This window comes from Sylvia atricapilla, chromosome 1 (genome assembly GCF_009819655.1).
Source record: "Sylvia atricapilla isolate bSylAtr1 chromosome 1, bSylAtr1.pri, whole genome shotgun sequence".
Lineage (NCBI taxonomy): Eukaryota > Metazoa > Chordata > Aves > Passeriformes > Sylviidae > Sylvia > Sylvia atricapilla.
Genome location: NC_089140.1, coordinates 47,833,129 through 47,856,179, shown reverse-complemented (window position 1 = coordinate 47,856,179; position 23,051 = coordinate 47,833,129). Strand labels below are relative to the sequence as shown.

Here is a 23,051-nt window from a genome sequence, read left to right as displayed (position 1 = left end):
TTTTTCAGCACAGTCATTTTGTTTGTTAATAACTTTATTGTAGTAGAAGGGTTATAATATAATGTTACAAAGCTCTGCAGTGCCTACAGAATGCATGCAAGGCACTTTCTTTAACCAACCACATTGCTACGGGAGGAAACAAAAGTGTTATGCAAATTTCCATCCTCTCCCACCACAAGGAGAACGTGATTTGTTTGTGTAGCTTTAAAACAAATCTGGATCTTAACAGTTTATTGCTTTCTTAAGGACACACAGTTAACTAGTATCGAACTACACATTCAAGTTGGTTCCTTCTATGTTTTGAAAGTCTCTGTAGTTTCACAGCTACTGTTGAATCTGGCTGGTAGTTGTCATCCTTTTTACAGGATGTTCCTTTGGGAACAAACACTTTCTTGGATGGATTTTTCTCAGATACACACACACTGCAAGCTCTCACATTTCTTTCTCAACAGATGTGGTCCGGGCTGTTTGCCAAGGGTGAGCCATGAGAGCTGCCCAACACCTCACCGGTGTTATGAACTTCAGTGATTTCCAACTATTGGTGTTGTATAGCATGACTCATACCCTGACCTGAAAATACCTTTTTATCATCAAACATCCTAGTGAATATAAAAGACCTTCAAGCAAGAAGGGAGAAAGACAAGGTAGAAAGACTGGAGAAGAGATGGGATCTTATAAAGTAACAATCTTGGTGGGACCAAAAGCAATGAGATTGCACAAGTACAACAAGATCAACCAATTGTTATTTTATTGCTGTCTGATGTGCAAGAGATGTTGAAGGTGAAGCGGAAAGAAATGGAACGATTCACAAGTGTGAAAAGGTAAATTTCAACAGCATCATGAGGAGAGACTCTCACGGAAATTGATGAGATGATAACCTCTAATTAATTAATTGATTAAATTATTATCCCACTAACATTAGGTGAAAAAAAATGACCTTATGCAAATGGCAAGAAGAAAGATATATTAGCCGTTGATGTCTTGGCTTAGAGGCTTTGGAGACTTATATTCTTTGATGGGGACAGGTTTAAAGCAGCTGAGCTATGAAAGCTGCAATGTCTTTCACAGAAATATTTTACTGAAATTTTCACCTTTATTTAGTGGACTTTATTTCTGTCTTCAGAAACAGGAACTCACTGAGATATAATATGCTTTTTTGCTACACTAGGTCTATTAGCTTTTTCCATCCCTCCAATCCAAGCAATAACATTTTCATTCCTTCTGCCAGTACAGGGTACAAAATTTATAGTATTGCTTTCAAGCTAAAGATACTGTGACTACTTATAAACTTCATAAATACACAAAATCAACATAACTTTTTAAAAAAGCATTGCTACCTTGGTTACCTAAAATATTTGTCTTTTGAAGAGAAGACAAATGCTGTCTGAATGATCTAAAAGAATTGCCCTGACTGCAAAATATTCTTTTTTATTTGAACAATTTTGTGAATAATAATACAGGCTTTTGTTTGAACCTGCAATGTCCATTTCAGTAACAGTGTCTAATTTTTTTAGACATATTTTCATAATGTGAGAAAGATAACAAAATTATTTTCTGCTGCAATGATACCATCTCGAAAGGTGATTTTTAGAAAATATTTTTAAAAATAACTATCTATCACTATTTTAATTTTAAATAGCTGGTTTAATTGTTCAGGTCACTTAGAAAGTTATGCTTGTCTTAACAGTAAAGAAACAGACCTACTCAGGAAGAACAATATCTTCCCTGATATTATATGAGAGATTGAGGGAAATAAATAAGAAATGCATGGGAAAATGATATAGATCTTTAAGTTTCAAAAATCTGTACCTTAGTCCATAAAAATCAGCTTCTTTATTTGTGTTTCTACATTGTAATTCCCAAGTCTCCTCCTAGTGCCTTTGACCCCCAAATCTTGATGTAAAAACGCTAAGACAGAAGAGCCCATGACCTTTCTCCTCTCTTCTACAGGTCCATCCACAAGTCACTGGGTAGCGCCATGAGGAAATTGTTGAGGTTTCCTTCCTGTTTACCTTCTGAGTTCCTGGAGGCAGTTTGTTCCATTACCTCAGGAAGCCAATGTGCAATGCCCTGTGTGTGTTGTACTGTTTCTAGAGCACACTCTCACTTGCTGAGGAGGGAGTTTGCTGTGTGTGTTCATCACTGTCCTATCCCAAGTCCTGTACAAGCTGCAGGAGGCTGATGCTAGCAGCAAGCAAACCTCCTGTGGAGCAGCCCCACATTTTGCTTGAAGAAGCGGCTTCCACTCAGCATGAGCGACAGCAGGTCCAGACAGCTCAGGGCAGTCAGGCTCAGAAAAACCTCATTGTAGCTTTCTAACTGGCCAAAATCACTCACATGCTGTATGTAGTAGGCCCTGAACAGGTGATAGGGTAGGAACCATATAATGATAACCCAGATGAAAATCAAGTTCTTCACCTGGGCCCAGAACTCTTGGTGTGAACAGAGGGAGTTGGAAAATTTTCTTGCCACTTTTACCAGGATAAAAATCTGCAAGACCAAGAGGACACAAGAAATGAGGGCAACAGCTACAATTACGGTGTAGTTCAGGGCTTTTACACTCTCGTGCTGCAGTTCTTTGTGGAACTTGAAGCATGTTGTATTATTGTATAAGCCCGAGCGTCCATACTCGAAGTAGAAGAGCGGCACCCCAAAGACCATGACGAAGACCCACACAGCAGCACTCGCTGCAATGGCGTGCAGCTTCCTGTAAAACTCCACCTTGTCCTTCCACTGGAAGAAGATGAGCCACCGGATCACCAGCGTGATCACATAAAATATGAAGGTCAGGTACATGTGGATGTGCACCATGGCACTCACCATTTTGCAAAGCGGCATATCAAACACCCACTTCTTCTTGACATAATAGTGGAGGCGGAAGGGCACCGTGACAAGGAGGAGGCTGTGCACAACAACCAGGTTAATGATGGCAGTCGTGGTCACAGAGAGAGTGTTCATCTTGAGCAGCACAAAGGACATGATGATGGACCCAATTGCACCTCCAGCAAAGGCAACTGAGTAGACAGTCACCAGTATGGCACTCATGGTGCTGGTGTGAACGAAGGCAGAAGAGGAGTCATTGCTGTTCCTGCTCCCTTCAGTCATGTTCCTGAAATCTTCCTGGTACATATTCTGGAAATGAAAGAATATAGAAAGACTAAGATAAGGTAGGAATGAGAGGGCCTACCTAAAAACCAGAAGGGCTTCCCACCTGGCTCTTGCTCAAGGAATAATCCTGAAATCTCACAGATCGTATCAGTTGCTGTAACCTGTACTTTTATCCAAACGTCCTCCAGCCTAGGGGAAAATGGATGAGAAGGTTGGGCAGAGAACTGCTCTAGTCCTTAAGACATTTCCAGCCATACTCCTAAAAACAAGCATGAATCAATAATATATGGGGAGAAACTATCCTTAGAGAAATCACATCATTCTGGTGGTTTTGTGATGCTTTATTTTTTCTCCTCTCTTCTAAGCATCTGCATGCTTTTACAGTGAAGATCAGAGGTATTATTTTAATTCTGCTACTCATTCATCAATTTGTTTATTTGCAACACAAATCTGTCTTTCCCAAGGCCAGATAGCAACCATATGTTGTTCTATCTAAGATACAAATATTGTTTGTTACTGAGAGCTGAGTTTTGAACACACTACTGTCAACTTCTCCATGGACAGTTTCTCTGAGCAAGGGATTAAACACCATGGATACCCAGACTTCATGGAAATACTGCTTAGATCCTGCCAGGCCAAGAAGTGTGGGCAGTACTGTCCTGGTTCTCAGGACCATTTCACATCTTACATGCAGTAACTGGATGTTCTGAAATGGGCTGCTAGAAAATATTTGTAAGGGACATCCTGGGTGAGGGTAAATCATCCTGTCTGATCCAGGCAGAAGCTAGATGCAAGTTAATAGCAAGTTTTAAAACTGTGCTATACATTGTTAATGCATTACTGTCGAAAAGAGAGATTAAAAATAATTCCTATAAATCTAAATGCAGCTCCTGTTAGGATTCTAACTACTACAAGATCATATAGGAGGGGAAGAGTTCAGGTAGGGTGTTATCCTGAGGCGTATTTGGATCTGTAAAAATGTCCAGTGGATGTTCACATTACAGTTAGAGAAAAGAAGCAGGGAAAACTGAACAATGTTGGACTCTGTACTATCACAGTTATACTGCTACTTCTACCTGAACTGTGATTTAAAACTGACTCTGGTAAGTCATTCATTCTACCAGTGAATCCCACAACACAAGAAGGACTTTTCTCCCAGGTTTTTGTGATTTTTCATTTAATGCTCAAATCCTTTCCACTTCAGAAAGTAGCTCTTCAATTTCTTTGTATGAGTGGTGTTTCAACTTAATTTTCATGTTTTTAGATAGAACAAAATGCCAGAAATTGGGAGGGGAAAATTTATTTTGGCAGTCCCCTCATTTTATGGAAAAGAGGAAATGCCTATAACAGTTTTGTAAACTGGTTTTGCTCAGAGTGTGGAATGAATATCTGCTATGCACCTCAGGGGTTTTGTGTTGTTTCTTAGCAATATTTCTAAGCACTTACCCTCACAGTAATCAAGATCTCTTCAGACATGGAAAAGTTATTCTCTAGCTATCCCAATGCATCTAAGACTCCAGATATCTTATTATAATCAGTATAAATATAAGTGCCACATCTCAAACTGATGTGTTGGTTGCTGGAATAATTGACTGTTCATGTTTGATCTTGCATTTCAGAGTTATGTGGACAATTAATTCAGTATATTATAATAATTACAATGGGTTGCAATGAAGGAGCTTTTTATCAAAGTTACAGCAGATTGTCACACTGCAGCTCTTGCATCAGAAATGGTGCAAGTTCCTTCCAGTTCTGTTCTTGTTTCTGAGGCACTTAATTTCATCCTCACAACAATGCAAGGCAGAAGGGGTTAATGAGAGCTCTTTGTCAGTTTCTCCAAGTTGCTAAACTTCAGTTTGAAAAGATGTCTCTAAAAAGAAGCAGTATTATATGGTTTTGATTTAAAATGCATATTTAAAGTTTAAAACTTTAAAAGTGTCACAGGGGGAAAGGCAACACATTGGAAATGTGGCTTGGTGTGAGCAGACCCAAGACCCAGACTTGGAGAGGGAGAACCTCTTGTTCTCACCCTTTGGAGGCCAGGAGTGAAATTTGAACTTAAAGGCAGTAAGAACAGATAGGCAGAAGCCAGATAACTGATATTTTCCTCAGACATTCCAGTTAAGGCAGCAGCAAGCCTATTTCTGTCTGCAAATAGGCAACTGAGTCACTGAAATGCAGGTTTCTGCAGAATTCTGCAGATATTGTTAAATTCCTGCATAGTAATCTTCCAAAGAAAAAAGCTACTAGCAGCTGGGATAAGAGATTATCAGCTCCCCAGTAGTTAAGGCACCCCACTGAAGTATCATTGCGTGATGAATACAGAGTGTAACACAACACAGGGCATGTTTCACAGAGGAAATGCTGCTTGCTGGTGAAATGAGGTTTCCTATCATACTGACATTCACAAAGCTATAACCTACTGACCTGAAATGCAACTTACAAGTCCTTTTGCCAGAATTTACTAGGAGGCGCATGGAAAAAGAATTAATGTGGGCCTTACAAGACACAACTGTTCTTGTTTTTGTGCCTTCCCACCCCCTCTAGCAACTGCCAGTCCAGTGATATTGCTCAAGTCTTGGAGCCAGGTTTGGTCTTCCTCTGTGTTAAGCCTCTCCTGACTTGGCTGAACTTCTGCTGGACATGAGCCTTGAGCAGCCACAAGGCAAGAGTGGGCACCACTTCATTTGGATCCACAGCAGCTGCTGGTGCCAAGGGCTGGGGGACAATTGCAAAAATAGCTGTTTTAGTCTGACAAAGGAGGAAGGTTGCCAACAGGCCAGAGGCTAGTTTCTTTCAGAAATATGATCAGCAAAAAGATTCTTGTGCATTCAAGATTTGTCAGTTGTCAGTGTGAATAATGCCATCACACTCATTTCATGTGACTGTGCAGCTGTGAGACTTCCCTGGATTGCTCTCTTCAGGAAAGAAAAAGTCATAATGCTCAGTCCCTGTCTGTGTTCAAGGCCAGGTTGGATGGGGATTTAGGCAACCTGGTCTAGCGGAACATGTCCCTTCCCACAGCAGGGCTGTGATCCTGATGAACTAGATGATCTTGAAAGCCTCTTTAATCCCAAATCATAGTATGACTCTATGATTTACAAAAACAAAATGATCTCTGTCAAAATTTTCCAAGTAAGAAATGTTCATTCCAACCTTCAGGAACTTGTTTCTCTTTTATCTTACTGTTATCTATCTTACTATTTAAAAAAAAAAAAAAAAAAAAAAAAACAAACAAACAAAAAAACAAAACAAAACAAACAAAAAAAAAACCCTCAAAAAACAAAAAAAAAAAAAACAAAAAAACACACACACACACAAAAAAAACCAAACCCAAGAAGTAAGAAAGAAAGATTTACGATACTTTTGGACAGAACTTGTACAACCTCAGCTTTCAGGCATTTTATGTGCTTCTGCCTCTGTCTTCAGATTTAAAAACCTTTCGTCAGTTTTTAACTTCCCATGTAGATACCTGATATGAGACAGAAGAGGCTTATTCTCCCTTGATCCCAGCCATACCTGTGGCTCCTCAGTGAACTGCCATTACACTTGTACTTGGTTCTTAGATGAACAACTTTGCATTTCGCAGGGGTAAAATGCTTATTCTAGTTTGTGCTTGATTTAGCAATCCAGATCAGCCTGTCACTGGCATGTTCCCTTCATTGCACGCTATTTTCCCAACCAAGTCCATGAGTCACCATTATGTTACATCAACATTATATCAACTTATTAAAATAACCACCTCATTTGTCAGAAACGATGACATTCTTACAATCTCTGTCAAACAGTGAGCTCTACTCTGTATAACAAGTGTTTGCAAAATTTATCCCCCCGTACACATCTGCTGAGAGACTGGCAGGCTTCACACAGATTTTCATGTGTTCTGACAGTTGGGTTCTGCAGAAGAAGCATTTGCTGTCTGCATGCACCCAACTGAGAAGTTTCATTTGAATTTGTAGGAGAAAAAAGTTCAACTCAAATAAAAGATTTCTATTTTTGACAGGCTAAATAAATTGAAAAATGAGTGTTTGTCAGAACTGACATTCCTGCACTGAACTAGACTAGGTTGGAGGAACTGCAAAATACAAATAATTTTTAATAAAAGCATTTTTTAAATCTGCATCTGTTTCACAGAACCCTCATTTAGTCTCAAAGATGTTTTCTGTTGAGGACATTGTAATTGCATTTCATTTTGTACAAGTTGCATGCTGTGTTATGGTAATGTAGGCTATGACACCAGATTAATTGCACAATTTCTTTCATTTGAAAATATCCACACATACCTGAAGTTTGAAGTATAAAAACCTCCTCAATAGAAAACACTAAAAATAAAATAATATTGAATATCAAGCACATTTTTACATTTAGACATCGGCTTTCCTCAAACAACTTTTCATGGTCCCCCTAAGTAATTCGGTAGCTCAACAGCTCATGTCTTGCAGGCTGTGTCAACATCATACTGATATTCTGTGGTTTCAGTTCAGTCCATTGAAAAACAAATGGGACAGAAAGGCATGTTGAGTTAGTTCTCTTTCATTTGAGATTGTCACTATTTTTACATTAAAAAATGGAAACCATAAAGTGTTCCTAGAAAGGATTATTTACCGCCTTAGCTGTATTTTAACAGAGAGAGCAAACCCTTCTTGTCCTTACAGAGACTGGGTGATATCAAACACACACAAAAAGATGTATGAAAACAAAATGCACTGCCTCCCAGTTTTAGAAGACAGTGTAAAACTACAGGGTAGCAATGTGGAAAAGAATGAAGCAATGCTGTCCCTTACTAGGAAATTACCAAACACAATGAGAAAACATTTGTGCAGAAAATGGGTTCAAAATAAAACAAATAGACCACTGAATGCTTTTTGTTCCCCCTAAACTTGCATTCTTTTAACAACTTTGCAAACCAAGGCTTTTTTTTTTTTTTTTTTTTTTAATTTTCATTATATATATACTTACAGATTAGAGTTTCTCTTCACTCTTCAAGTGTTGTTTACTTGGATCTTCATTCTATGTAAGCTCTGAGAACAAAAAGCAAAACACCTGATACTTTAAAGAGTCACTGCCTTACTTCCTTCTTTGAGCTTATGACAAAGCGTAACCTTGAGGCTGTGCAAGGGTAGGGCTGCCCATGGACACACAACCTTGGGAAGATTTTTAGTTGTGTCTCAGCATCGCTTACCTTGCAACTGCTTCTTAGCCTTTAGAGGTCTTCAAAGCCTTGCATTTCTGAACAGTGTATTATTGCCTAAAAGTGCATTATTTTGCCTCACAAAGAGGTGAGCTTCAGAGTTCACAAAGACACATGTTCCCCAGAGTGGAGGGGATCATTTGAAAGTGTGTTTTGAGAAAACAGGGCAGTGCAAGAGCAAAATATGATCTAAAATATGTAACTGACCAAGTGTGGGTTTGGATGTGGTCAGAGACACCTAAGTGTAAGGGATGACATAAAGCTCACTCTACAGGCCAGCACTATTTCTCAGCTCTGCTTTCTGCCAAGAGTTTAGCTCAGTGTCTGGATCTTGGGACATGGTGCTGCCACTACAGCTGCACAGTGCTAGCAGAGGGAAACTAGGAGGTCTAATTAAGAAGTGATTGGCCATGCCAGTGTCAAAGGCTCATTGATAGTTGCTGTGAGGTGTATGCGTGGTAAAAGACGTCTTACTGCAGGACTGAGTCTCTAAGGAGTCTGTGCAAGGTCAGTTTTGTCCTCCTACTGGCTTAACATGTTTCTGTCAGAACACATGGTTATATTTGAGTATACTAGTTTTTGAAAGTACAGACATACAACTTTTACATGTAATCTCACACGAGAACGTTTTAATTGACTGCATCCTGTTGCTTCACATTTGGTTACAAAAGCACAAGGGAAGTTCTGCTCTGTGCTACTTCACAACAGACTGGTATGTGACGGAAGTTGTCCTTTTGCATTTTGCAATTTTAACAGTGGCTGACGGCTAAATAACTGTTTAGATAATATTAAAAGGTGATCTAACACTAATGTTAGCTCTTCTCTAGTTCTTTTCTGTAAGCTGGTCTCAAAGCTCTGTTGAAAGTCATACAGATAAAAAGCTGAAAATTCTATGGCAAAGCCAGAACTGGAGCTAAAATAGCCTTGAATCAAGTCTTGCACTTTCCCAAATAAGTAATTTTGTCTTGACTTCTTCTAGGTCTTGTTTTAGAATGACTACATCCCAGTGGAAAGAAAGCTAAGGTACCTTTAAAACCTTCAGGTAGCATCGGTATGTGGGGTTTTAAATTCTATTATGGTTTTGATACATAAAATAGGTTAACACATAGTTAAACATAAGTCAAAATGTAAGTAATGTTTTAATGCTCTATATTGATAGACATTTTTGATGCAATATAATAATTACATAACACATAAATTACATAATTTTGTTGAAAACCTGCAATGCTGTTTTCTCAAGCACTCAAAATTAATAGGAGTTTTTCAGGCTGACTTCCTTCCACATCTTTGTAGTTGGCAAATCTTCAATCCTTTAATCCGGGATTAAACCAAATAGTGAAATACCCGAGTATGGTCGGGACAGACACCCTCATTGCTTTTGTTGGTTTCTAATTTGTAGTCAGCATCAAGATCTAGATAGGTATAGAATGCTTAGCATACATAATTTCAACTAATTTTCCATGCTAAACTGATGCAATTTTGCCTAAGATTTACCAACAGCATGTGTAATGGATTCCAGACTGGTATGTTTAGATTTTCAGCTGTAATGTACTGAGCTGGTGGCAGAATACGATTATTTTAGATCAACACAGGTTTTAAACACAGATCTAGAAATGCATGTATTTTACAAATTTTGAGTAATTGCTGGTAGTTTTAGCAATGCTCTAAAAATCTAGAAGTGTGATAGAGTGTTTTCATAGTACTGTTGTACAACATGGATTCAGCTAGTTTGACTTTGCATTACAGCAAGAGTTTCAGGGTCCAAGGTTGTTTTATAATAGATGAGAGTCTGGGCCAGATTTCAAGGACTGATTGTCCTGAGTCTGATTAGCATCAAAGTACCTCTACTCTCGATTGTGAAAGGTCCTTGAGGAAACAGAACCATGTCCTTTATGCTGTTAGTGATTTTTCAGCTGTTCCAAACTTAAAGTTGTACACAGAAGAACCATGGCAACATAGGTGTTTTGTTTGTCTACATTTATTTTGCCAGAATTCAAGGATCTGGAGTGCTAATTCAGAAGTGGACTACACAGGCTGGCAGGAGCTATGCAAGCATGGTGGTTGGGTCTTCTAGAAAAATATTCTTCTCCTTCACTTAAATAAGTGGCAGAGAGCAAAAAATAAGACCTGCCTGGACCCCTTAATTGACTGCAGGTAACCTGGCTCTTGGTTAGTTGTGGGTAAAGCTTGAGTGATAGTCCTGACAACACTGAACTGATGTGGATTACATGGAGTCAGGAAGGACATAATTCATAATAATTTGTACTCCTTGTAAAAAGCCTGTTTTTTGATCTGCTCAGAATCCCTCCTAGTGCCAGCTGTGGGGCTGGGGCTAATATGTAAGACTGGCCGATCAGTTATTAAGTTGCAATTGTGATAGGTTATTTGCATTTAATTATTAAGTAAAAGATCAGCTGCAAATATGAAGAACTGAAAGGCAGTATGTAATTAGAGTATCTTGTAACTATTACCAACAAAATCCTATTTTTGACTCATACTTCTAATGTGCTTTACTATTTCAAGCACCTGAATAGAAAGATATTAATGACCTACAAAAGGAAAAACATTCAGGATCCGTATCAGCCAAAAACATTTTATAGATAATAGGTTTCTTAAAATGTCTCTCTCTGGGTTCCGGATCAGTTGTGATTTGTGGCTGTCACCAAGGCAGCGCAAGGTGTCCTATGAGTGAGAAATACTGCCTGTGACACATCTGAAAGAACATTTTGGAAAAGTACAGGAAGAAAATGTGACTTGAAATTCCTTGTTTCACACACCTTTGCATAGCAGAACCATAAATTTATGCTACTCTGAAAAGTGGAAATGCATCCACTCCTAGATTTTTACCTGATTTAGGGGGAAAAAAACCCACTTTGCAAGTTATCCCTGGGCCTTATGACTCAAATTTGCTTAAACATACCTGAGGAAAAATGGTATGGAGAAAGTCTGTTTCCACTTCAGCCTATCTCGCTACCTTTTTCTCCAACAGAAATGCCAAAATTGCCCCATGTCGAAGTATAGCATATAAATAAAACCGCCTCAAATTTCTGTTCAGGTCTTATCTGAATTCAATTCTTTCCAAAAAGTACTGAAAACAAACCAAAACTTGAGTTCACGTCAAAATCTGAAGTATTTCTTCTTTGATAGTGTGGGAGGGATCCCAGATCTAGAAACCAATTGTTCTAATATTAATAACACTAGCAATTTGCCGAGCTTTTATCATACCTTCTCTTTTGCACGGGACTCTGCTTTAGCCTCAGTGTTGGTCACCAAGGACAGGAGGAAGAAACAGAACTGCAGACAAAATGGACTCCAGCCTAAATGGACTTTTTGAGAAGCTGTCTTACTTATATTTAACAACTGCACACTTCTAACAGTCTATCACCAACTTTATTTTTATCTTTTTTTGGACAGATTTTACTAGTTCATATCTGTTGCAAGCCAGTAAGTTTTTCAGGGGATATGCCTTTCATCAAGAATCCAGCACAGCAATTCACTCATTATGGGAGTTTATTCTCACCAGGATGAACAAAAATGGAAGGAGGAGCTGATTGTCAAGGAGATGTATTACTCCTACCCTAAAGATGACATTAGACTGCAGAGAAAGAAATCATATATGCAGCACCATGCTGATTCTGTAAGCATATATACCTTTGGGAGAAGAAAAAATCCTTTCCTTCATCTTGAAAAGACAGTGCTCACCCTAAAATATTTTTGAACTTGGTACTAACCTCACTAATTGCCTACTGGGTTAGGCAGCATGCTGTAAGGAAGAATATATTTTTAAAAAGGATTTCAGCACAAGTCTATTGCTACTCATCCTCAGAATGTATACTGCAATTACTAATGCTGTTTAATTCCCAGACTGCTTATTTCTTCTGATTTCTGACTGCTGAGGTAACGCAAACTCTATCATCAGGTGCATGGAAAAAATAATTTTACCAAAGATCACTTTCATGCTGAATATACACATACAGATACTTATGAAACTTAATATCCTAAATGTGTTTTCTTAGGAACAAACCTCCCTGCATTGGTCTAAGCTCCTACTGCCTGGGAGCAGTACAGAAAGCAAAGCTCGCTGCCAATACTGATTGACAATGAAGTTGATTTCCTATCTTAGCATGAACACTGCTGAATACATGTTTCTGCTACAGTAGGGTTAGAGAGGAATTCAGGTTCCTCCTGTCATTTCAGAAAGGAGGAATTTACTGCAAGGGAACACTGCATTCACAAAGCACACTGCTGTGCCAGAGCCTTTCCTTGATCAGCACAGCTACACTCTGCATATTAGAGTGAGGCGCTGTGTGCATGCAAGTGCTCTTTTACATCAAATTGTTTAGGCCAAAATGGTTCATTTTGCTGTTAGATCTGGAAGTTTCCATTCTGAACAAATGATAAGCAATGATAACTTTAGGATATAAATTATTAACTGCGTGAAAGTAAGATCTTCAGTGCATATGCCAAAGTGTGAAGCCAATTGTGCTGTCAATAAGCTCATTACTGATGTATTTTTAAAAACTTTTGCCCATTTGAAGTTAGTTGAAATATTTAAGAGGGCGTCTAGACAGCCCAGCCATAGGTGTACAAACATCTATGGTAAGTGCTGCTGTTCTGGGCTGTGGAAGAATACCCACATCTGCCCTTTGTCCCCCCATTCTCTTAATATATTTTTTCCTAGCTTCTCCCCATTTCATTGACACAGCAGACTACAGAAAATCTTAGGCCATGATGTTTGTGGCCTTAATGGTGTTTTGCCAGTCCAAATATTCAGTTTTGTGTACCCTGTCTTGTGCTGTTGCAGTGGGTCCCTGTACTTGGCTGATCTTTAGACATCTCGGCAGAAAAACAGTTCAGAACACAATGTTAAGAAATAACTTCCCTTTCTAACTTCCTTCTCTTCATTTCATCCAGACTATTTAATGTTCAGTACATCTTCTTTATCACTGGAAAGCATAAGAGCCCAATATTTTATGTCATTATTCACTGTAGCTCTAATGAAGCAGTAGCCGAAGACAGACTGACAGGACATTTTTTTATGATACTATGAGCCCTACATGATAGATGAAAAGGTAAAATAAAACTAGTCCACATGTAGTCTGTGAAGCACGGTGGAGAGAAGACCCAAATAGCACCAATGTAAGCTGGTATAAAATGAATTTTGTAGGATGTGAACAAACCTTGATTTATTGGGTTTACATGGCCATGTTTTGGTAGTGGGGGAGGCTACAGGGGTGGCTTCTGTGAGAAGCTGCCAGGAGCTTCCTCTAAGTCTGTCAGAGCCAATGCCAGCCAGCTCCAGGATGGATGTGCCACTGGCCAGGACTGGGGCAGTTGGAAATGATGATAATGCCTCTGTGATAACATATTGAAGAAGAAGAAGAAGGAGAAGAAAAGGAAAAAACTTATTATGGCAGTTTTACTTGCATCCAGAAAAGAGTGGGGTGGGAACATGTGAGAAGAGCAGCTCTGCAGACACCAAGGTCAGTGGAGATTAGGGGGAGGAGGTGCTCCAAGCACTGGAGCTGAGATCCCTTTGCAGCCCATGGCAAAGTCCATGGTGAAGCAGCTTTGCCCCTGCAGCCCATGGAGGATCACAGGGATGCAGAGATCCACCTGCAGCCCATGGAGGAGACCCGTGCTGGAGCAGGGCAATGCCCAAAAGAGGCTGTGATGCTGTGGAAGGCCTGTGCTGTAACAGGCTCCTGGCAGGGACCTACAGACTGTGGAGAGAGGAGCCCACAACAGAGCAGGTTTCTTGCTAGAATTTGTGACTGCATGGGGAACCCACGCTGGAGCAGGCTGTCTGTGAAGGACTTCACTCCAGGAAAGAATGATCTACATTGCAGTAGTTTGTGAAGAACTGTTGCCTATGGGATGGACTCACACTGGAGAAATTAATGGAGTACCATCTCCCAGGGGAAAGACCCCACATTGGAGCAGGAAAAGAAACAATGTGTGATGAACTGACCACACCACCATGCCCCATCTCCCTCTGCCGCTGGGCTGCAGGAGGAAGTAGAGCTGAGAAGGAGGGTGTTTTTAAGGTCTGCTTTTACTTCTCATTATCCTGCTGATTTTGTTAGTAATAAATTCAGTTAATATCCCCAAGCTGAGTCTGTTCTGCTCATGATTGTATTTGGTGAGTCATCTCTCCTGGTTCTTATCTCAGCCCATGAACCCTTTTTTTATATTTTCTCTCCCCTGTTGAGTTGCAGAGAGGAGTGATAGAGAGGCTTTGGTGGGTGCCTGGCACAGTGGGCAGCTGTACAAATACAATCTCTGATCCCAAAGCAAAACTGCCACAGGTGGGCAGTGACCTGACCTTTATCTTCTCAACAGAATAGGTTAGATTGGCCACAGAAACTTGCCTCTTTAGCCCCACTGTTTCTGGTTCTCCAGTTAGCACATTAAGCACCAGTTCAAGTACATCTTCACAGAAAAGATTTCCCCAAAATAGCTTTCCTGTTGATATCGGTAATGGTAAGAATTTGGGAGTTTAAGAAAATAAAGCACACAATTAAGGTGTTTAATTGTGCAACTGAGATGAAAATGAGAAGCATCAGCTCACTGAGTAGCTATTTCCATTGCTGCTTTTTTCTCTCTGCACCATCAAATCAGGACCATCAATGAAAGTGATTCAATGATTTCTACAGCCCTCATGGTGAGAGAGCTCACCCTTTACTACTAACTACCTCTAACACAGTAAGCGCAGATAAAGCAATGCCTGTTTTGTATCCACTCCAGATTTTCCTTCTGTCTCTTATTTTGGCTACAACTATTTCCCCCTTATTTTAACTTAAAAGGAAAAAATTCACTCTGTTCAGTGAAATTACAATAAGATAATGCATTCTGTATCAAAAACTATCATCTCCACTTAATTTTCAGATTTTTCCCTCTATCCATGTTAGTCGGTGCCTGATCTTATTCCATTCCACACCTAAGATTATCTTCACATTAACTTAATTTTAGCTGTGCAACAGAGATCAATTCTAGGCTAGGAAGAGGTTCATTAAATTGGTGAGAGGTTCTGCCATTATATTATACTTTTTCTGAAATATTTTTCCCTGGACTTTTTTGTTTCAGATTCAGAAGCATCCTGCACATGGTTCTTTTAGGGGTAAAACAGTAGAATTCACTGAGTCTTTCTTTACAGCATTAGATGGAGAAGATATGCATGTTGCCATGTGAGACTGAGGTATGTGTGCAATGCAGAACACAATGATGTACAGAAATGTCTAAGCTAGCTTTAAATAGGTAGTTGGTGATAAATCTGTGTTGGAGTGACACTCCCTCATCAAATATATCCCTGGTTTTCAGGTTTAAAGGCTTTGGTTAGCCTTCAATTAGCTCCTCCAGAGTTAGTTTTGGTACCTCTGCATGACTCTGCAGAAATTTACAGGCATATCCCAGTCTATGTGGATTGTGACTGTTGAATCTTAAAAACACCCAGGCTGGGAGGCACCTCAAGAGATTTTACTGTCAAATGTCCTGCTGAAAGCAGGGTTATAGACTGAGGTATCCAGGGTCTCATCAAACTGAGCTGTGAATATTTCCAGCGGGGGAAATTATGCTACTCTGAACTTTTCAGTGTTTGTCTTGGACAAGGAAGACAGAATCTGGACACCACATCCCAGGTGTGGCCTAACAGGTAGTAAATGGAGTGGAATAATCATGCTCTTGACTTGCCAGCTGTAGTCCTGGACCTGCTGGCTGGACTCTTGCTGCTGTGGCCCATGATGAGTTTTCATTTCATTGCTGAGCTGTGTGAGTGCCTGAGAGCATCAAGGGTGGTGTCTAAAAGTGCCAAATGAAAGCACATCTGGCAACCTTTTGTGAGGGTGACCTGAGATGATCAGCATCTGAGCTGATTCTGAAAAATTTACGTATAATGAAAAGTACTGGACACAATGAGGTACTATCAGAATCATTACAGAAATTTCCTTCTTATCCTTTTTTCAAAGATTAAATGGCAAAACCAATGATACTTTCTTCTTTTTTTTTAGTAAATTTCAGAAAGGATTATGAAAGTGTGGATGCTATTGTAAAAGGAGACCAGCAGCCCTTTCTGCAATAATATTCCTGAAATACACTTTTAACTACCATTTACTTCCACTGATTTCACAAAATATGATATTTACAACTGCTGCAGTGGACTGAGAGCCCAAAGTACTTTTAACTTCTCTCCTGTCGTATTTCCTCCCAGCTCTGTTGTAACCTTACCTCCCACCAGGAACTGTTAAGCCTCATCCAGATCTGCAGCCTTCTCACTTGAGTTTAATTCTATTTCCCCCCTCCTGGTCTGTCTCAGTACATCAGCTGAGGACCTTTGCAGCACTTACCCAGCCACTCTCCAGCAGCATAGCAGGACGCTCTCCTCTCTCCCTGTGACTCCTGGACTTCGCAGAGAAGCACTGCTGAGGAACTGCTACTGCAACACAGCTCAGTCTGCTTCCTCAAATGCTACACGTTGCTCATCAACCACAAACAACTGACAGGACTGGGCGAGTTGTTATCATCTCACTTAGCAAGTTCATTGACAAAGATGTCTTGTGTTCTGTTCAATACATGTTAAATATTTTCAGCTATTGCAAAATGTATTTTGTTGTAAGTGGCTACAGGTGAAAGAAAGAGGACTAATTGGAGTGAAAGTGAATATAACACATGGGAGTATGTGTTTGTGGATATGTATAGACATAGGTATCTCTCTCCTGTGGTATAAAGGCCACTCAGCCTCTCAACAGGATTTTCTCAGTTACTCAGGTAATCCTAAGAGGAGATCTGAAAACTTTCCTCAGGATACAGTGATAAAATACCTGTAGCAATTCTGAAAGGCTCAAAATGTTCTGGTACACCTGAAATGCTTCTATCTCTTTATGAAACAGTAGTCTTCCAGAGAAATGTAAGCATCCAATCTGCATATGCTTTTTGTATACTGCAGCTGTTTTATAATTGAAAGACACTGACTCAAACTTTTTATAAATGAAGAGAACAAAGCATGTGAAAAGAAGAAAGATGTGGGGTGAATTTGCTATGAGATATCATGATTGACATCACTGTTGGCTCTGTTCTTAATTGTATCCATTTCATACATCTGCTACCAGAAATCTGTCAGAGCAACACAGGTACCTGCAAAGCTGCAATTATTCCTTGACCCCATTTAATTTCAAAAAGTCATTCTCTATCAGTGGTAAAGCAGAATAGCTACAAAACCTGGCCATGCAACAAGTAGCATGGTAGGACAAACTCATATTTCAAAATCTTGATGTTGCATTCCCAAGAGCTCAGTATGAATAATAAAAGTGTTCAGAATAAGGATGTTCTCTTTCTTCCAAATTAAGGGCATATGCTTGGGGACTTTTAAATCCAAAAGCTCATTAAATATTTTGTCCTATACCCATGTTAAGATTCCACAAGATAAAAAAGCAATAGTTGTAGAAAATATAATACTTTCCCCAACAATGTTTCACTGCTCTTTTCAAGGTTTAATAAATAAACTCTTTATCCAATAACCAGTTAAGCTTAGAAATACTCTTATAGTGATTTAAAAATTACAGCCGATTCAATGTTAAAAAGATATAGTAATACCTTTCCTCAAATAAAAAGTACAGAAATACTTTCCATGACATCCAAATACAAAAATTAAAAACAGTGTTGAATTTGTCTCATCTGTATAATAGCCTGCTAGTCCTATATTACATGCTATGGAAGGCATGAATGACTTAAGACATTTTCTTCAAAGATACTTAACAAGTCTGCTACTGAGTCAGAATTAGACTACTTTTCACCTAATGTGTCTCATGCTTTAACCCATAGGCTATATTTGGCCTTTCAATAACTGGAAGGAAGGTTTCCAGAAAAAAATTCTCACACTGACTTGTGAAAACCAGTAACTCTTGTCTCAAGCAAAAAGCAGCTATGGGTTTTTAAGAAGCTGCTCATCCTCAGCAGTTAGAGCATTAAATATTTATGAGAATTTGATTTTTTTTGAGAAGCAAAGTTTGCAACTTCAATTTGGGAATGTAGCTTTATCCATTTTTTTTCCAAGACTGATAAATTTGCATAGTCCTAGGATATAGGATATGGATTTCTGGAGGTCTTCTATGTTAACCAGGCACTCCAAGCAGGGCTGGCTTGTCAGGTTGCTCAGTGCCTGGACCAGTGGAGTTTGAATATCTCAAAAAATGGAGGTCACATAATCTGCAGGCTCTAGTTCTTAAGTCTGACTGCTCTCATACTGTAGTTTTATCCCTAACATCTGACTGGAATTTCCCATGCTGCATCTCATATCCATTGCATCTTGCCCCATATCTAGTCACCTCTGAGAACCATACATGTCCTTATTTTTCTGCTGCCTCTCATGAAATAGATGAGGAGAGATAAGATCTGCCTGTGTTTTTTGTACTGTGGCCCAGGATGTGGTTTGCCTTCTGTTTTTTTAATGTCCATTTTTGACACAGAGGGATCCAGCATATGCTCAAAAATTTCACTGGTGGCACCAAGTTGAGTGGTGTTGATGACACAGCTGGAAGGATGAGACGCCTCCTGAGCTACCTGGACAGGTTGGAGGAGTGGGCCCATGAGAATATCATAAGGTTTAACCATAACTTATAAGGTTTAACCATAAGGTTTAACTCATAAGGTTTAATCTCATAAGATTTAACCAAATGCAAGGCATTACACCTGGGTTGGGGCACAGGGTGGGGGATGAACTGATAGAGAACAGCCCTGGGGAGAAGACATGGGGGTGCTGGTGGATGAGAGGGCTGGCTGGACATGAGCCAGAAATGTACATTTGCAGCCCAGAAAGCCAAACAAAAATGACCAGAAAGCCAAACATGTCCTGGGCTGCATCCAAAGCAGTGTGACTAGTAGGGTAAAGAAAGGGATTGTGCCCCTCTGCTCTGCTCTGTGAGACCCTACCTGCAGTACTGCATCCAGCTCTGGGGTCCCAGCACAGGAGGGACATGGACCTGTTGGAGTGAACCCAAAGACATGTAGCACCTCTCCCATGGGGAAAAGCTGAGAGAATTTGAATTGTTAAGCATGGAAAAGAGAAGGCTTCAGAGTAACCTAATTGCAGACTTTCAGTACCTGAAATGAGCATACAAGAAAGAAAAAGAAGGACTTTAACAAAAGCAAGTAGTGACAGGGTCAATGGCTTTTAATGGAAAGAAGGAAGGTGTAGATTAGATATTAGGAAGAAATTGACTGCTGTGAGAGTGGTGAGGCACTGAGACAGGTTTCCCAGGGAAGTTATGAATGTCCTGGAAGTGTTTTAAGGCCATTTTGGATAGAGCTCTGAGCAAACTGGCCTGGTGAAACACGTCCCTGTCCTTGGCAGAGGGGTTGAAACAAGATGATCCTTAAGGTCACTCTCCAATCCAGGCCATCCTATGATCATGATTCTGTGATTATATGATGCTATGATTCTGTGGTTCTATGGTTCTATAATTCCTGGCTGCCAGATGGGCCCTGGTGAGTGTGTAGAGAAGGCTGTTGTTGGGCATGGAACCTCATTGCCAAGTCCATTCTTTACATCACAAAAGCTGGCAGCCCTTCTGCAACATCTCCCGAGGCTGCACACCTGTAGGCACAGACAGGTCAACACTTCTCCAGAGTAAAACAGCCCTCAGGTAGGCAGTAAAAGGTACAGCAGTTAAGTCAACAGCTGTTGCTCATCTGTGTGATTTCGGGAGTAATTTTTTTACCATGCCATGGTCACATGCCAGTAACTCACACTAGAAACCAGCCTTCAACTGCCTCCTCAATCTTTTCAAGGAAAACTGCCTAATTCATACTGTTACTTCCAGAGAAATGCAGCAGAACTGCACAAAGTTTTCTGTTAACTACAGATCCATGAAGAGAGAGAGAAAAGTTTGAGCAAATAAGCAGCCACTATAACATTTAACTTTCATGGCATTTCTATTTGGTGTCCAGTTCTTTTATTTGGTGTTCAGATAGAGTCTTACCACACAGCAGGGTGAAGATTAAGGATAAAGAATAGCAATGGAGCAAAATGGGACAGAAAAGGGATATGGAGTCAGGTGTGAAGACAAAGTCATTGTCACCAGAAGAACAGACCTTCAACTCCTGATCTATCAGTCTTTCCTTCTCTTTCTTGCTCCTTCCCAGTTTTATTCTTTCAGATGCGAAACATTTAATTCTTTTTCAGCTGAACACCAGCAATACTTGAAGAGTCAAAAGCATATGAACATGATAAGGCATTCTCCTAACTCCTAGTTACTTGTAGAAAGTTTTTATACTCGGAACAACATCAGAGCTTGGAATTTGCCAATTGAGTTATCACAGCCTTTCTCTAGCACCCAGAAACTGCACATTAACAGAAGTTCAACCCACTATCTGTTTGATATGCTATGCCACAGGCTGCAGACCCCTGTCCAGCACCTGTAATTAATGTCTTCTCACTGTGAAAAAGAAAGTACAAGCCCAGAGTACTTGAGTGGTTGAGCCAATCAGGCTTCAGCTAGGTGTTACTTCCTACTCTGCACAGAAACCCTTCTCTGTGAGGACTATGCCTGCATCTGGTGAAAATGGGAGTTTTAAACATATATCCATGGTGTTGTGCTGAGAGTGGATCAGAAGACCTGAGAATCTATTTGAGCAATGAGCAAAGAAGAGAGTCAATAACACTTCAAAGGACAGAAGCAGCCATGACCCTTTGTGGCTTTTATCAGTCCAGAAATGTTTTGTGAAGAGAAATACAGAACAGTCTAGATTGAGGAAGGCCACAAGGAGACTGAAAATTTGCAGTATCAAGATGTCAACCCAATTTACAAGAGAGATATCTTCAGCAGTTTGTACAAATTTTCTCCCTGTTCATAGACCTTAGCAGATGTGTTCATTACAGTCATGCTTGTTTGCATTGTCTTTCTACTATTTTCTTGAACGTTTTTACCTTTGGAATCAAAGTTTAGGGGATTGTGTGCAGATTGTTTGAACACTGAAAAGAACTTTTGAACTTCTACAGAAAAACCAATGAATTGCCTTCTTAGAAGAAAAAAGGTTATTGATTCCTGTTGGAATAGAGCACAGTCGATTTTAGCTGACCTTTACTAGCCAGAGGAGGCATGGATTTGTTTTAAAAATATTTTTTGTATCTTCCACAAATCAGAAGAGCAAGGTCAAGAACAGCTGCTAAGCCTTGAGTTGCCCACCGTTGCAGTGAATTCTCTGGAGGATTTTTCATAGAAATCATAGAAAGGCTTGAGTTCGAAGAGACCTTAAATATCAGGAAGGAATCTTTCCTATACGATAGGATGGCATGTTTTTTGCTCCAATGTCCAAAGGACAAAGTTTGTTTGCTGTGCTGGGAGTGAAAGAGAAAGCAACTTTTACTTCTGCTATTGCAGTAGTCAGGTTTGGGAGCAAGTTTTCCTATGGGCAGAGAGCTTGGTTTTGAGGCAACCAGTGCTGCTAATCAGTGAAACCTTGTCGAAGGCTCTGGTCAGTGAGAAAAGGGAAGCAGCTTAAACACAAGAAAGGTAGATTAGATACTAGAAGCAGCAAAACCACTGAAAACAAGAGATATATTCTGCAATTTTACAGCATGTCAGCTCCTTTCCTGCAGGAGTGTGTGATTAATTTTGCAAAAAAACCTGTAAATGCAAGGAACTCCAAAGCTTTATGTGTTAGAGTAATCTTTTGTCTGTCTCCTCACCTGGAACAAGCACCGAAGTCGTGTTCTGGTGGGTGGGTTACCAGTCTTAAGCATTGGAACATACACCTGGGAACTCTTTGAGTGAAAAGAAAATCCAAGAAAGACATAAAAACATCCCTCTTTTTTATTCCAGTTCAGATGTTAGCATGCGGTTTTCATGGTTGCCAAATCTAGCCTAAAACAACCACCAAAACACAAACAAAAAAACTCCAAAGGAAAATCAAGTCTTTCCAACAACATGGAAGAGAAGTGGAAGTACTTTAAGCACTGTATCTACTAAAAACAAAATGCAGGCATCTACTTCATGGCAGACATCCTTTTCTGAGCAGACTTGGGCATAGCATAGAAGTATTTAAAAATACTATTGAATAAACAATAAAATTGAATTTTGAGAGGTCATTATGGATGCAGAGCAGTGATTAACTCAGATTTGGTGTTTTTTTACCCACACACAAATGAGAAATCTCTGTATAAACGAAATTTAAATGACCATTCAGCTGCATAACTGGAATAGATATCTGTATCACAGAACAGTTGAAACCCTTGCTTTTTTCAAGTGAGGCCCTCTGCATGTGGCAACCACAAGATTTCACCTTCCTCCAGAGGATGGGAGGGCTGTCCTGTGTGGGATTGCAAGTGGCAGTTCAGTACTTTCACAGAGTGAAGTGTGTGGTCTGTAAAGAGCCAGAGCTGTCTTAGAGAAGGAAGACAGCCATAATGCGTAAAGGAGCACAAGCAGAAAAAGGAATTAGAAGTAAAGGCATGAAGTCAGGAATTCGACACCACTGAGAATGCAAAACCAGGCACACAAATTCAGGGAATGGGGAAATTTGAGCAGTGCAAAGTCAACTCTCTCTTGTCTAGTTTTTTCTTAGAGCCATGCTCTTCCATTTGGGAGACAGCATTTCCAATTCTCTAAGTGCTGGGAGTATGGACAGAGAGGAGGAATGTCGGCACTACAGCTGCCAGCAAGCTGTTAGGGTTAGCCATATCTGTCTGGGATGCTCTGCCTGAAGGCTGTGCCTCCCTTATCTGCATCAGTCACGCTCTTTTGGTGATATCTTTAGGAGA

At 39.9% G+C, this 23,051-nt stretch overlaps 1 protein-coding gene across 1 annotated transcript; it reads right to left on the bottom strand.

The window, feature by feature from the left end:
• Nucleotides 1-1,772: 1,772 nt before the first annotated feature.
• Nucleotides 1,773-16,704, bottom strand: LOC136362974 (probable G-protein coupled receptor 141). The gene is made up of 3 exons (XM_066321991.1): nt 16,642-16,704; nt 8,068-8,129; nt 1,773-3,132 (listed from the first exon to the last, which is right to left on the bottom strand). Exon 3 carries the CDS (start codon nt 3,127-3,129, stop codon nt 2,185-2,187), a length of 945 nt encoding a protein of 314 aa, XP_066178088.1. The 5' UTR covers nt 3,130-3,132; nt 8,068-8,129; nt 16,642-16,704; the 3' UTR covers nt 1,773-2,184.
• Between the last annotated feature and the right edge of the window lie 6,347 nt (nt 16,705-23,051).

Coding starts and splice junctions, on each gene's coding strand:
- LOC136362974 (XM_066321991.1), bottom strand. CDS start 3,129: ATGTACCAGGAAGATTTCAGGAACATGACTGAAGGGAGCAGGAACAGC.